Raw genomic sequence first — 13,319 nt, 5'->3', positions numbered from 1 at the left:
GGAAGGGACTTCAAAGATCAGGGAAGTTGGAACGGAATGACCTTTAAGGTGCCTTCCAACCCAAGCCTTTCTATGATTATACTCACCTTTAAATGTTAAGTACAGAACCAGCCTTCATACTGGTATTTTAAACCATGCAGGTATCTGGCTGTTCTCTGTGCATTTTCTAGAGTTTGTGGTATCATTTCCCTTTTCTCAGCATGATTTTGTCCTGAAACAAATGGATGAGGTCCACATTTATTCTGTAGGCTATCCTTATGGTGCTATTTCTTGGCATTCTACAGTTGCCTCAGAAAATATCCCCATATGCTCTGTTACAATATTGAGATGGCCTGATCTGCAAGTCCAGATAGATTCCCATGGTAAGCATGTTTCAGATGTCTTTGCTGGAAGAGAATTTGAAAAATACACAGGGGCAGCAGCAAGAAGTGGGCATTTCCGTTGACTCTGTGATTCATTCACAATTATTGATACAGGAATCCCTACTGTGTGCAGGGGAGACATGCAATATCTTCAGTGCCAGGCAGCAGAGATAATTATACAGATCTTGGCACGATGTTCTCAGTCAGTGGTTTGAGGAAGCACCATGTGGAATTTGCTTCTTGCAACAAAGGGATAAAGAGTTTTCTGTAAAAGACGTTTGATGGGTTTTAGGTTGGCTCCAAGGGAAGAAGGGAAGGTGCTTCAGATACTTTAATCTGCAATAAAAATAGTGGCTCTGCCAACAGAGCTCCTTTAAATCATTAAACATGTTTTCATCACTGAATTTGAAATATCATTTCAGAGTCTTTGTCAGTTTTACTGTCGGATTTAAATCAGTGTAGCCTAATTGAAAGCAATGGAGCTATGACAGTTTATACCAGCCAAGGGATTGGTGTCTGTTTCAGAGTATTGTTTTCCCACAATTGGCCTTGATCTTTCAGACAGTGATAGATTTTCTGGGTATTCTAAATACTGTAAGTATTCATAGGATTTCATGGTATTTCTTAGGATTTTCTCAAATGTTTGTGACATGTACAAATTCGGATCACCTTCTGCATGCCTACCTCTCAGTGTTGACAGTGTGATCCCTAACAGTGTCATTTGTTTATTCAAGTCAGCTCTTCTCACTAATTGTTGCATTCCTCTCTCCTATGGGGAGTCAGAGCCACTTGATAGTTGCACAGTGCTTGATGGATAGTACCACAGGGTGAAATTTAGAAGAAAAATAGTTTAGATGATCAGAGCTATGCAGATGACACTGGATAAGTAGTGTCCCATTTCCAGACACAAAAAGAAATATAGCTTACAATATCAGTGAGCCTTCTAATAAGAAAGCTCTGGATATAGTTCTTGCAAAGTGAAATTACACAGACCAACTGGACTCTAGAATATAAAGCATTTTCCCCCCGCTTGGTACTGGTGAGGCCGCACTTCGAGTACTATGTTTGGTTTTGGGCACCTCACTACAAGAAGGATATTGCAGTGCTGGAGCATGTCCAGAGAAGGGCAACAAAGCTGGTGACAGGTCTGGAGCACAAGTCCTATGACGAGTAGCTGAGGGAGCTGGAGTTGTTTACTCTGAAGGCTCAGGGTAGATCTTATTGCTCTTTACAACTACCTGAAAGCAGGTTGTGGTGAGGTGGGCATCAGCCTCTTCTTCCACGCAACTAGCGACAGACAGGACAAGAGAAAATGTCTTCAAGTTGTGCCAAGGGAGGTTCAGGTTGCATATTAGGAAAAATTCTTCACTAAAAAAGTGGTAAAGGGAAGTCATGGTGTCACCATCCCTGGAAGCATTCAGAAAATTAGTAGATGTGGCACTTCGTGACACAGTTTAGTGGACGTGGTGGTATTTGGTCAAAGGTTGGACTTGATGATATTGGACGTCTTTTCCAAACTTACTGACTCTATGATTCTTTGAGCGTTTACATAGCCTTTGTTGCAGCTGGAAAAGTATTTCAGAGGCTTACTTTGATATGTTTCCTTGGCTGAGTCATTTTTCCAAGGCCTGATTCTCTCTTGCTTTGCATTCTTGATAATCATTCACACCTGTGGAAAGTAGGTATAAAGTGCCTTCATATTGTAACACATATTGTTACCAAATACTTGCAGTTTGGTAAAGAACTGCATCAATTTTACTTGTAGCTTTACCCATGCTGTATGTCTGTGAGACAGTAGGAATGTAGCCTGTGTAATCCTATGTGGTTGCGAGCTGTGCTGGCGATGGCACATGCCTTCAGTAGGGTCACCCATGCCAGACAGGTCAAAAACGTAGGGTCAGATACAATACATCCTTGGGCAGGATGAGCTCGTTAGCCTTCTGGCAGTCATCCTAGGAGAAGGACAACTCTTATCCCAAACCCAGGCAGATGGAGCTCGCGTAGCCCCGTAAGGCCATCCATCTAAGAGAAGGTCACTCTAATCAAACCTACATCCTGAGGACCTCGCTGCCACCATCCAAGCTCACTCGGCCCTGGCAGATGAACCTTAGGATTAAAGGGTGGGTTCAGTTCTGCGCATACTACATCTCACCTAAAAAATCCACTGCACAGGCTCAAAGGCTTTACCCACAAAGTTTCCTTTGAGAATGCACACAGGATCACTCTCGAGGAGAAAAGACAATGCAGAAAGAATCATGTCTTGCAGAATATACCATCTAAGGAGTCTTTCTGCTGTGCCTTTTGCAATCGGACATGTCTGTCTCGTATTGGCCTTATTAGCCACCAGCGTGTTTGTAACAAACGTGGATAGAGCCTCCCAAATCTTCGTTCGCGAAGCCTAGCCATGATGATGATGATGTCTGTGAGACTGAATTCCTGCAATACAGCATATGCCTAGCTGCCTGGGAGCTTCCTGTGGCCAGTGCTGAACACCATGATTTATTACAATGGAAAGTAGTGCGGCTGTAAGCAGCAGCTTAATATAAAGCATAGAGCAGGACTCGAATCCAGGGTGATTAACCTAAAGAGGTATCCTGAGGGTCACCAAAGCAATCTGATTTGGGAATCTGTCTCCACTAACTGAACAGCAAACACTTGCACCTTCCTGCATAAATGTTTAAACCGCCTTGGTGCCATTCAAAGGCTGGCCATGATCATGCAGCCTGATGGGGCTAATAACAGGTCCCATCATAAATAACCTCTCAGGTTTCTCCAGGGATTGAGATGGCTCCACCTCTCAACTTGGATCACAAGTTAGTTAGAGTGGGAAAGAAGTATTAATCTCCCCAAATCACTCTGTTTCTGAACCTATGCACATATGAGAAAAATTGAGGCTATGAGGTATCTTGCAGTTTTTCCGAGAAGGGTCAGTTGACCACTAGACGGTGCAGGAAAACAAGCTGTTGGAGACTTACACGGCATTTAGTTGCCCAGGTTCCATGTAGCCAGGATGATGGGAGATATCTGATCAGAAACTTCAGGTGGTGTGCTGGTTAATAAGTGATATCATTACTGAACTTTTGGCAGCTTTACAAGGTATTTCTGAACTTCTGGCAGCTTTACAAGGTATTTACTCTCTCCCTTAAGTCAGAGAGTGCATGTTCTGATCAAGAGTTTAAAAGAAAAGTGGTTCTTACCCAAATCGTTGTTTAATTCCGTAAAATAAAAATACAATTTCTATGATGTGGTAATTAATTCTGGGGCATAAGCCAGTAGCAAAATATGTACGAATGTTATGTGCCACAGTCATTAAAATGTAAATTGGTTGACTGCATGATCTTGCTTACATCCTTTAGAAAGAGCAGTCCAAAATGGAAGTCACCAATTAGAAAAAAGGTTGTTTTTTAATAAAAATGCATGAAGAAAGATATAACTGATTTTACCCTGGTCACTAAGTATAATGAGGATCCTTCTAAGAATACGCTATATTTAAAAATGGAAAAGGTAGAAGGGGGGCAGGAGACTTAAGCAGTATCAGAATGGGAAAATATTATAATGCTTAATTTTTGTAGTATATTGGCTACCATTAGAGCAGCAAACATAGATTTCCAGATGTTTGTGAAGAGTCCAACAGTTATATTTTATATCTATGGCTGTAGTAACAATTTCTATTCAGCAGCCTAGAAAAACATTTCATGTCACAGCAGGAAAGAAATATTACCATGGGTCTTTCCACCCCTTATCTCCTATATAGGAATTCTGAATACTTCAGTCAACGCCAAATAAAAATGATGGTTTAAAAATTAAAAGCACAGTCACCAGGGGCAGGGCATAAATGTGCAGATGTTTTGTGATGCTGAAGAACTTTTTAGGCAAATGCCATTGTGGAGAGGACTGGAAATCCATCAGAGTTGGACACTGTCAAAAGCATTCCCTAAGCTACACTGTCAGAAAAGGCAGTTACCTTTTCATATTCTCTTAAGGGGAAAAAAAAAAAAAGAAAAAAATTCAAACCCACAAATCCTATTCATAATGGCTTTTATACAGCTCTTAATATTTTATTAGCAAGGGATTGACTTGTTAATACAAGTGAGCAGCTTATATGTAGAGTTTACTGGGCAACCTGTACAAGTGGAAAGCTACATTGTCCCAAAGCTATGTACAAAATACCAGTTTTCCTTCTGCAGGAAGGAAAAATTTTTTAACAAGCTTATCACCTGTTTCTGTTTCAGTCACCTCTCTGCCTTAATGATGTTATACAAATGGCTGCCCAAAAATCTTGTCTTTACCATGGCTACATGGGTAGACAAAAGATGTCATGAATAACAACAAGTTTTTAAAGTCTTTAACCTTTAATGCCTGTGCATGAAGATAGACCTCTTGCCTCCCCAGAGCTGGCAGGCACTTCTGCAACCAGGAGTAGCACGGAGCCATCCTGATGGAGCATGAGCTTTTACAATTGCCCATCTCTGTACCATCAAGTAGTTCTGAGGATGGAAATAAAGCTCAAAAATAAAAATGGATGTCAGCTCCTCCCTTTCCTGTTTATTTGATTTACTTTTAATTAGCAAGGTGAGATCACAGGTGAGATTTTCTGTACTGCCTGGCCCTGCTGTGCTTTAAAGGGTGCAGAAGGCTCCCCAACAGTGGCATGATTCCCCAAGCAACCAGAAACTGCTGGAGCAAGAAAGCCATGGGCAGCTGTGCCACTTCCTAGCAAAAGGCAAGGGGATGCTGCAAGTAAAAGCAATGTTGTGGGAGTGTTGGCTTGTGCAAGACAGGTGGTCCAGAGGGGAAAATTTGGCATATGTTAGGGGAGGCAGGAAGAGGGCCAGAAAGTGTGCAGCTGTGGGGAATCATGGAGTTGAAGCTGCATCTCTGATGGCCTGGCCTCTTTTCAAAGCCCCAGAAACTGCCTGTCATATTTGGCTTGTGTCAGGTTTCAGTTTTCCGTAATGAAAAGCACTATTAGCAGGTAAAGACAATTCATTAGGTGCAACATAGCAGAACTGTAATTAATTATTAGATATTATTTCTCACAGAATGCATCTCCAAGATCACATTGAATTAGCCACAATATTGGACTGATGGAGCATAAACAAGGGTAATGATAAACACCAGTGAATGGATTTGGGAAGAAATGGTTATTAGGGTACTGGCGTCTTTCATGTGGGGTTTATTTAACGATCTCATTAATGAGCTGGAAAAGGAAGTGAATAACCATTTAATTAAGTTTGTATTTGATACTAAATTAGAAGTTGCTGCAGACACCTCCGAGGGCAGAGAAATAAATCAAAAGGAGCTAGAAGCTTGTGCGGTAAAGAAGAAAATGAGATCTGGTATGAAGGAAAAAAGCAAGCTAATCTCCCTGGAAGCAAATAATCTAAAATGTAGCTATCAGTGGAGGAATTCTGGAGAAAGCAATGTTGAAAGAGAGGTAGGGGTGTTAATGGACTATACATTCCATCACAGCTTGGATATATGTTTACAGAAGCAACGTATCAAGGAGCAGGAAGGTAATAGCCGTTCATTGTGGGGCTCTAGTGAGAACCCATCTATAATGCTGCACTCTGTTTTGGGCACCCTGTTATCAGAGAGATATAGATGAATTGGAATGAGTTCAGAAAAGAGCTGTAAAAATGATCCCATATCCCTGGAGATAATGACTTATGAAGAAAGATCAGAAGACGTAAATGTGTAAAGCCTTGTCTGAAAGATGACTGAAGCAGGGCAGAAAAACAGTCTGCAAAAATGTGAAAGCAAAAAGGGAGGAGGATAATTTATCATAGTAACTATTAGTAATAGGATGAAATAATAACTAACAACAATAAATTTTAAAAGGGCAACTTCAGGTTGAATGTAGAAGAAATTTCTGACAGTGGAATTTGAATTGGTTTGCAGAGAAGTTTCCCAAGGGTGAAAGTAAAAGCTGCATTCAAGTAATTTAAAATCAAATTGGACAACTCACTAGAAAATGCACCCTGCTGTAGGGAAAAATCATCCATTGCCTGGGGAATAAGCTGGATGACTTAATAAGATATTTCACACTCAGGTCTTTATGACTGTGATATTTTTAATATGCATGGTCAACTATTTCAGGAAAACATACATTTCTTCTGCTGCCAAGCCTGAAAATACAAACACTTGCATGCAAACATAACTTCTGAGAAGCACTGCACTGGTGACATGCAAAAACGCAACCCTGAGCTCTTCAAGTTTTTGTAAGCTGAGAGTCTCAGATTTTGAGTTGTCAATATCAAGATGGTATATACAGGTATATGGGTAGGTGAAGAAGTGTGCAAAACAGAAGATGGGGGTTGGAGGCTCCAGTGAAGATGTATAATTATGGTTATTTTTATGGTTATTGCTATTACTACTTATGACTGGTAGTGTGGGGTTCAACTCAGTTGAACTGTTCATCTTTTTGATCTCCTGCTTCCACCTCTGTGCTGAGTGTTCATTAGACAGTGTAAAATTGCTTTCTGTACTCTGTTTTTTCAAACATTCGGTATTTTTAATATATCTTAAAATGTCTAGACAAGCTAAAGCGAAAACTTGACCCTCTCTCAGGTGAAGAAGAAATGGCAAAAGCTATGTATTTAAATGGATATGAGAGTAATCCCATATTCCCCCCCCCCAATTATAGCAATGTAATGTTGAACTCACTTCACCATTCATTAGCAGCAGAGAGAAGCTCACAGGCATTCAGAGAGGTATGCTCCCTAAAACACCATGGTTTTTACATGTGGGTTTTTTTATGTTCCTGTTTTCTTTTCTTCCCTCCCCCCTTCCCAATGGGCTGTGTGTGGGGCTGGCAGCCTGGTGGTGCCACAGCCCAATGCCCGAGCCTCGGGACTCTCCAGCAAGGGGTCAAGCAGCAGCAGCTCCAGTGAATCCGAGACCAGCTCAGAGTCTGACTCAGAGAGTGAAAGCAGCTCCAGCGAGAGTGACGGCAGCAAGCCCTCGCATTACTCCAGCCCGGAGGTAAGGGCTTCTGCTCTTTATGATTTAGGGTGCACTCCATTATTACACCCACTCAGACCTTTTCCCAGCCAAGCCAACACAAGGAGCCTGTGGGGAGATATACCAAAAAATGGAAGAGAAGGGCCCAGGGATCCTCCTCCTGGCATGCTGTGAGATGCAAGTGGCCAGGGATCCTGGGGCAGATTAAAGGATATAAAACAAAAATGAAGAAAGAAATAAGCCTGTGATGTTTTTCTTAAATTGGAGATGAGTGGACCACCTTGCAAAGCTCACAGCTTGCTTGAAGTTTTATGCAGTTCTGCCTCCATAGCAATGACTTGCTCAGTGTTTAAATCCTGATGTGGGCTCCTGGCACTGCAAGGGAACTAAAGGCTTCGCCACGCAGGAAGCTGTTATAAAATCAGTTTGCGGGTGGATTTTTAAAGCAAAACAGTTTTCACTCACACACTTCCCTTGCCTCACTCTATAAGTGAATTATTCTCTCCTACTGCTGCCTTTGTGTGATTTATTTTAATCCACCTCCAAAATGGACTAAACTTAATTACTCATGGTGCAAAACATTGAGCCCAAACTTGTCATCTGGAAAGCTAGTACTGAAAATTTCCACATGTAGACAAGTCCTAGCCAAACTACAATTAAGCTGCCAGTACTGACACCACCTGCTTTCACCTCTACAGAAGGATCAACAGACAAAACAAAGCTACTTTCTCTGCTCTGCTTTTCTACCAGGATTGACATTTCTACATATTTTCATAAATACACACCTTTAGAATTAAACCATGGACTCCACAGCCACATCACACACATTAATGTATGTAAAAATATTCAAAAATTTAGTGGCAAGATTGTAAATACACGTGAAATACAGTCAATGAATTTTCCTACTCCACATAAAGCATCCAATCACCAGACTCCTCCCCCCAAAACTATACCTCACCTATTCTCTCACCCAAAAAAAATGACACTGAAAAAACAGCAAACCTTTCCTCATCTTTTCCTTGGTTATTTGGAGCCAATCAGGCAAAATGCAGCACTCACAGAAACATCCTTAATATAGTTTTCTCAGGTTCTGTTGCTTTTGTTCCTTATTTAGCACTTATCTTCCTGTCTGTCTTTCCTTCACAGTATTTTCAGATCCATTTCCAGTTAATTTTCCTCTCATTTTGTCCCTTTCTTACATGTCTCTCTCTTCCTTCCAGTCTTTCTTACCTGTTGCCCTCCCTGCGGTACCCCATGTCTTACTTCCCATTCTGAGCTTTCTCATCTGACCTGTTAAGACCTTGTTTTCTCTCTGCCTAATTCCCCACTGGAATTAGTGCAGAGATCTCATGCTCGGTCTCTCCTCTCCCTGGGGGATCTCGAAAGGTGGAATAAAAGGGGCAAAGAGAAGAAAGAGAAGGAAACATTGTGAGAGGAAGGAAATATGAGGTGAAAGGAGGAGAAGCATTGTACCCAGGAACGGAAGAGTGGTTACTAGCTAGGCAGTTACCCATGCTGCTTGGACTCGAGAGCAGCAATTCCTCTGGGAATGCGTGAAGTTAATTAACTGAGGCAGGTCATGGATTTCATAAAGTCAAGCAGAGGATTGAGTCATGGAAACATGGAGGAAGTGCCTCCTCTTAAGCATTTTATACATATCCTCTCGAGATCTGTGGAACTACTTTTGTACAGAGCCTGAGTTGTCAGTGATCATTGTCACGAAACAGCTGCACCACTCCAACAGATTGCTTGTCTCTTTGCATTATGTTTGTGCGGTTTGTCTTCTAGGACATGCTGTATGAAACATGCATATACAAAAATGTAAATTACCCAAAAATGTGAAGGCTACAGTGATTTTCATAGGGCATTTTCATCCCTTGATGGGATATGGGAGATGGCACACATGGATAGGGTCAGGGTGTCCCAGGGAAGTAGGATACCTGTGTTTTCCCCAAGGGCAAATGCTTTCCCAGGCCTATCGTATGACTGATGGCACCAATTCAAATGTGCTTACACGATGTCTCTGACTGGAAGTCATTTCAGCTTTGCATAAATGCTTTAACTTACATTTATGCACCCAGTGAAGACATCTTTCTAAAGTACATGCCAGTTTCTTAACCAGTAAATGGAAAGAGACAGGTCCTTGGAAGCTCTTTGAAGGGAGGTCCTGTCCACTTAAGTAGCGGACTCAATTCCAGAACTAGTCTTAAAATGAACTTAATCTATTGGATAAGACAAAAAAAGTAAATACATCTTTGCTTTTGATTTAGCATTAACTGGTAAATTCAGGTACAATGAACTCGAGTGCTCCAGCACAGTGCTCCATATTTCCAGATTGGGAGGAACTCAATCTGGAAATCTGCAAACCGTTATGAAGCCTTCATTCTTTTATTTTCTCTCGTAATCTGAAATATTACATGCATATACTCAAAGATTTTTATTTCTAGGACAGTGTATTTTCTGCATATGAGGTTATATAACAATTCAATTGCTGTTTCATTTCTTCTGTAATTTTTTCCTCACCTCATTTTGAGATCTTGAAGTTGTCCTCAGGTGTCTAAATGCAGTAGCCTAGAGTGTAAAAGCAGCTTATTGTAAAGCATACATATAAAGTAGATTAGATGAATTGCACCCTAAAAGTGTCTGTTTCTTTCCATTGACTATTTAGAGCCTGTAGTGACTAGCTCAGCTGTCTACACTTTATGTGTGCAGTAAACTAAGAATAATGTCTGAGCTAGAACAGGAGACAACATTCAGACTAATTTCAGTGATGTGGACAAATAAGGTGCCTCAGACATTATTGTGAGTAGTTACACGTTTGTGGACTGCCAAACCTAAAATTATGAACAAGGGACTGAGACTTCTATCTCCTGTTTCTTTGCTGAAGTAATCAATTCTTTGAATGACCTTAATTAACGTCATAAATGAGGAATCTGGAAAACAATGACGTCTTGTCCTTGCAATTATTTCAGATGGTAGAAAAAACTTTGGTTTTAAATCTATAGAAAGAGCTACATTTCTAAAACTAAGAATTTGGGGGTTTCATTCTTTGTTCCATTGAATTATCCTGCAGACCTTTAGTAAAGCTGGCTTTGGTTATACAACTGTGAATTCCCACTATGGGAATGACAAGAGGGGAAAATGGGCAGGAAGGAAGCAGAGAAGCCATCACATGGGACAAAGGGTATCAGTGGAGACTCAACAGTAACAGGTCCAGAAGACAAAGATGCCCTTTTCTGAGCCCACCAGCCCCACTCAGCAGACTGCAGTGTCCTTTACAGACTGCTGTTGTGACTAGTTCACAACCAATAAAGTTTCTTCCTCCTTTTTGAGGATTCACATATACGAAAGAAAAGGGGATTTTACCACTAGACCAATTGTAGACACTATCTCTACCCTTGCAAATAGGATTCATGGGCTTTAGCTGTCCTGTGGACTATTTTTGAGTAAGACTACAAACTACTCTCTCTCTTCCCTCCAGAGAAAACTCTTTGTGGCAAGAACCACCACATAGAGTATAAGTGTGCTGTGCCTAACATATGGGAATCCCCAGTTCTAACTTGTTAAAGCACTATCAACAGTGTTAACAGTGTCAATAAAGTAGTAATAATAAGAAGAATCACCATCATCTTCATCATCATCATCATCATCGCCGTCCATGCCTTAAATATAACGAGAAAGCACCAGATTTGTAAGGGGATTGCCCTGAATAAAGTATTTGATAGCAGGGCAGCCCAAGTAAGTTACCATAAGGTTAAATTTGTGTGTGGATTTACGATAGGCAGAGTAGACTGCAGGGATGGCAAATAGCTCAGTCCTACCCAGAGTGGGCTAAGTCCATGCACATAGGCTATCTAATATCTGAGTGAAAGCGGTGTCATGCTTCAAGTTTACCATGTTAGCCACACCTTAGATGCCTCACAACCGTAGAGTGACCCCATTACACTGACATTGTTTAACAGCCCTTTACCGTAGGAACTGTTTCTGGATAGTGTTTTGACAAAAGTTTCTTTTTGGATGTATGCCACTCGTACCTCTGGTTGCACTTGCAGCCTTGAAGAGATCTGAGATATGTAGATAACGCCGTGTGGGAGTCATCCCACCTAAATTTGCACACTTCTGCTGTAGATACCTACATCTGCTCATCACCTCAGCCTCCCCTTACAGTCTGTGGCGAAGAAAAGACGTTTTTGGGGCCCAGCTGATCTGGTCTATTTCAGATGTCTATTTCAAGATGGAATTTTTCACACCCTACAAGAGCAGTCCACTGACTGGAGAAGGAACTTGTTGACTAGCTCAGATATAGGTGTCTGTATTGTACAGATGAATCCACCCACGTTTAAGGAAATGTATCACATCCTTCTGTTTCTCCATGAAGCCTGGCACATGTGTATGTCTGTGGTGCATTGATCCCCAAAACTATCTGTGTCCTGTTAAGTTTCCTGGCTTGGGTTTTCATGCCAAGCCTATATTTAATTGCAAGTCAGCTGATCACAGAGTGTTGTTCCTATTACTGGGCACCACAGGCTTTACTCCAATTTAAATCTGGCCAGCTCTCTAAAAGGCCCTGGGGGCAGCCCAATACCATGACACAAAAACCAAAGGGCAGAGAACATTCTGGTATCAGAATACTCTGGTCATATATATTCATTTCCATCCTTACGTGCTGCTGAAAAATTTCCAGTTCAAGCAAACCAACTTTTCTTCCATAAAATGGTATGTAACATACTAAGAGGGATGATGTGGAGTGGAGAATTAGAGATTTTCTTTTTCTCCCACAGATTATTACAATTAGGCATGTAAAATGGACTGGCAAAAACTTTCAAGGGAATGTTCCCAACCCCTTTTTTTACCAGGCCTGATATTCATTCTTGGCTGTCATGATTTTGTTCCCTCACAAGGTACTTTCTTTTTTTACTTGATTTCAAAGTACAGTCAATTTTCAGGTAGAACAATCGATTGAATAAATTATTTCCAAAAATGAATTGGCATCACTCATATATACTGACAATCTCAAATATTCCAAAACTGTATCGGGCCTAAAATTAGTATGAAAAGTTTTAAAATTATGATTTTTTAAATTTGGATTCTTTTTAATTTACCCGATAGGCTGCAGGCATTTTACTTTTGGCAGATGCATCTTAAGGGATTTTTTTAGCAGACAGATCTTAAGGATTTTTTTAGCAGACAGATCTTAAGGATTTTTTCCAGCAGCCACAAGGATTTAAATTTTTATTTAAATAAACCCCAAAAGTGCACCTGAAACTCCTGACAAAATCAGTAAAGCTGGCAACACTGTTGATCCTTTTTATTGGACTTCATAGCTGGCTAATAGGTTGGTGGGACTATAGTTATTCTGCCTAAATAGCAGACATACCACTCTAGGAAAGTATTGCACTGTCAAGTTATAGCAGTGTAGCACTTAATCACTGTTTTCTGCTGGTTTACTGTGACCCCTTGAAATCCATATTTGGTGAACCACTGTTTTCGAGAATTACAAGGTACATAAAGAAGCAGAATGGGATGTAACATAAAAACTGGAATTGTTTTGAACTTTCAAGCAACACTCACTCTGACCTATACTATGGGCAGAGGTATATTTTTCCCCATGTGCTTCTGGTGTATGTCCTTTTTCTTAAATACACCTGAACAGTAGAAAGACTTCCATGTATATAGAACCTTTTATTATATATCTAGTAAATTCAGTATGTGCACAATGAATGGCACCAAACAAATCTATCTGTATTTTCAACAACAATAAAAAAAAAAGTGTTGTTCACTTTAGATAAAGAGTTAAGAGTTGTAAAAATACAGCTTCATCCAAGAGAAATATTGACCATCCGTTTTCAAGATTTACACCTCAGGAAAGAAATTCCTCATGTAAGATATTAGGGAGTGTGCTTTAAAAGAAATAAACTTTAGGCAATCCAGCAAACTTCCCATAGGTTTTGGCTAGCTCACTAATAAGTAAGCTAGACACTTTTGCTAGAAGGA

At 40.6% G+C, this 13,319-nt stretch overlaps 1 protein-coding gene across 3 annotated transcripts in view; it reads left to right on the top strand.

The window, feature by feature from the left end:
• AFF3 (ALF transcription elongation factor 3) overlaps positions 1 to 13,319 on the top strand; it is a 333,159-nt gene that overhangs the window by 272,807 nt on the left and 47,033 nt on the right. For all 3 annotated transcript variants that reach the window (XR_007907616.1, XM_051806789.1, XM_051806788.1), the window contains exon 10: positions 7,181 to 7,346. Coding sequence is in view for 2 of the 3 variants with exons in the window: in XM_051806789.1 (XP_051662749.1) it covers positions 7,181 to 7,346 (166 nt within the window). In the remaining variant the exon portion in view is untranslated. The remainder of the gene's footprint in view (positions 1 to 7,180; positions 7,347 to 13,319) is intronic.

Source organism: Manacus candei, unplaced genomic scaffold (assembly GCF_025592945.1).
Source record: "Manacus candei isolate 608988 ecotype Guabito, Panama unplaced genomic scaffold, ASM2559294v1 h1tg000069l, whole genome shotgun sequence".
In the NCBI taxonomy this organism is placed as follows: Eukaryota; Metazoa; Chordata; class Aves; order Passeriformes; family Pipridae; genus Manacus; species Manacus candei.
This window is presented reverse-complemented; position numbering and strand designations above follow the sequence as displayed.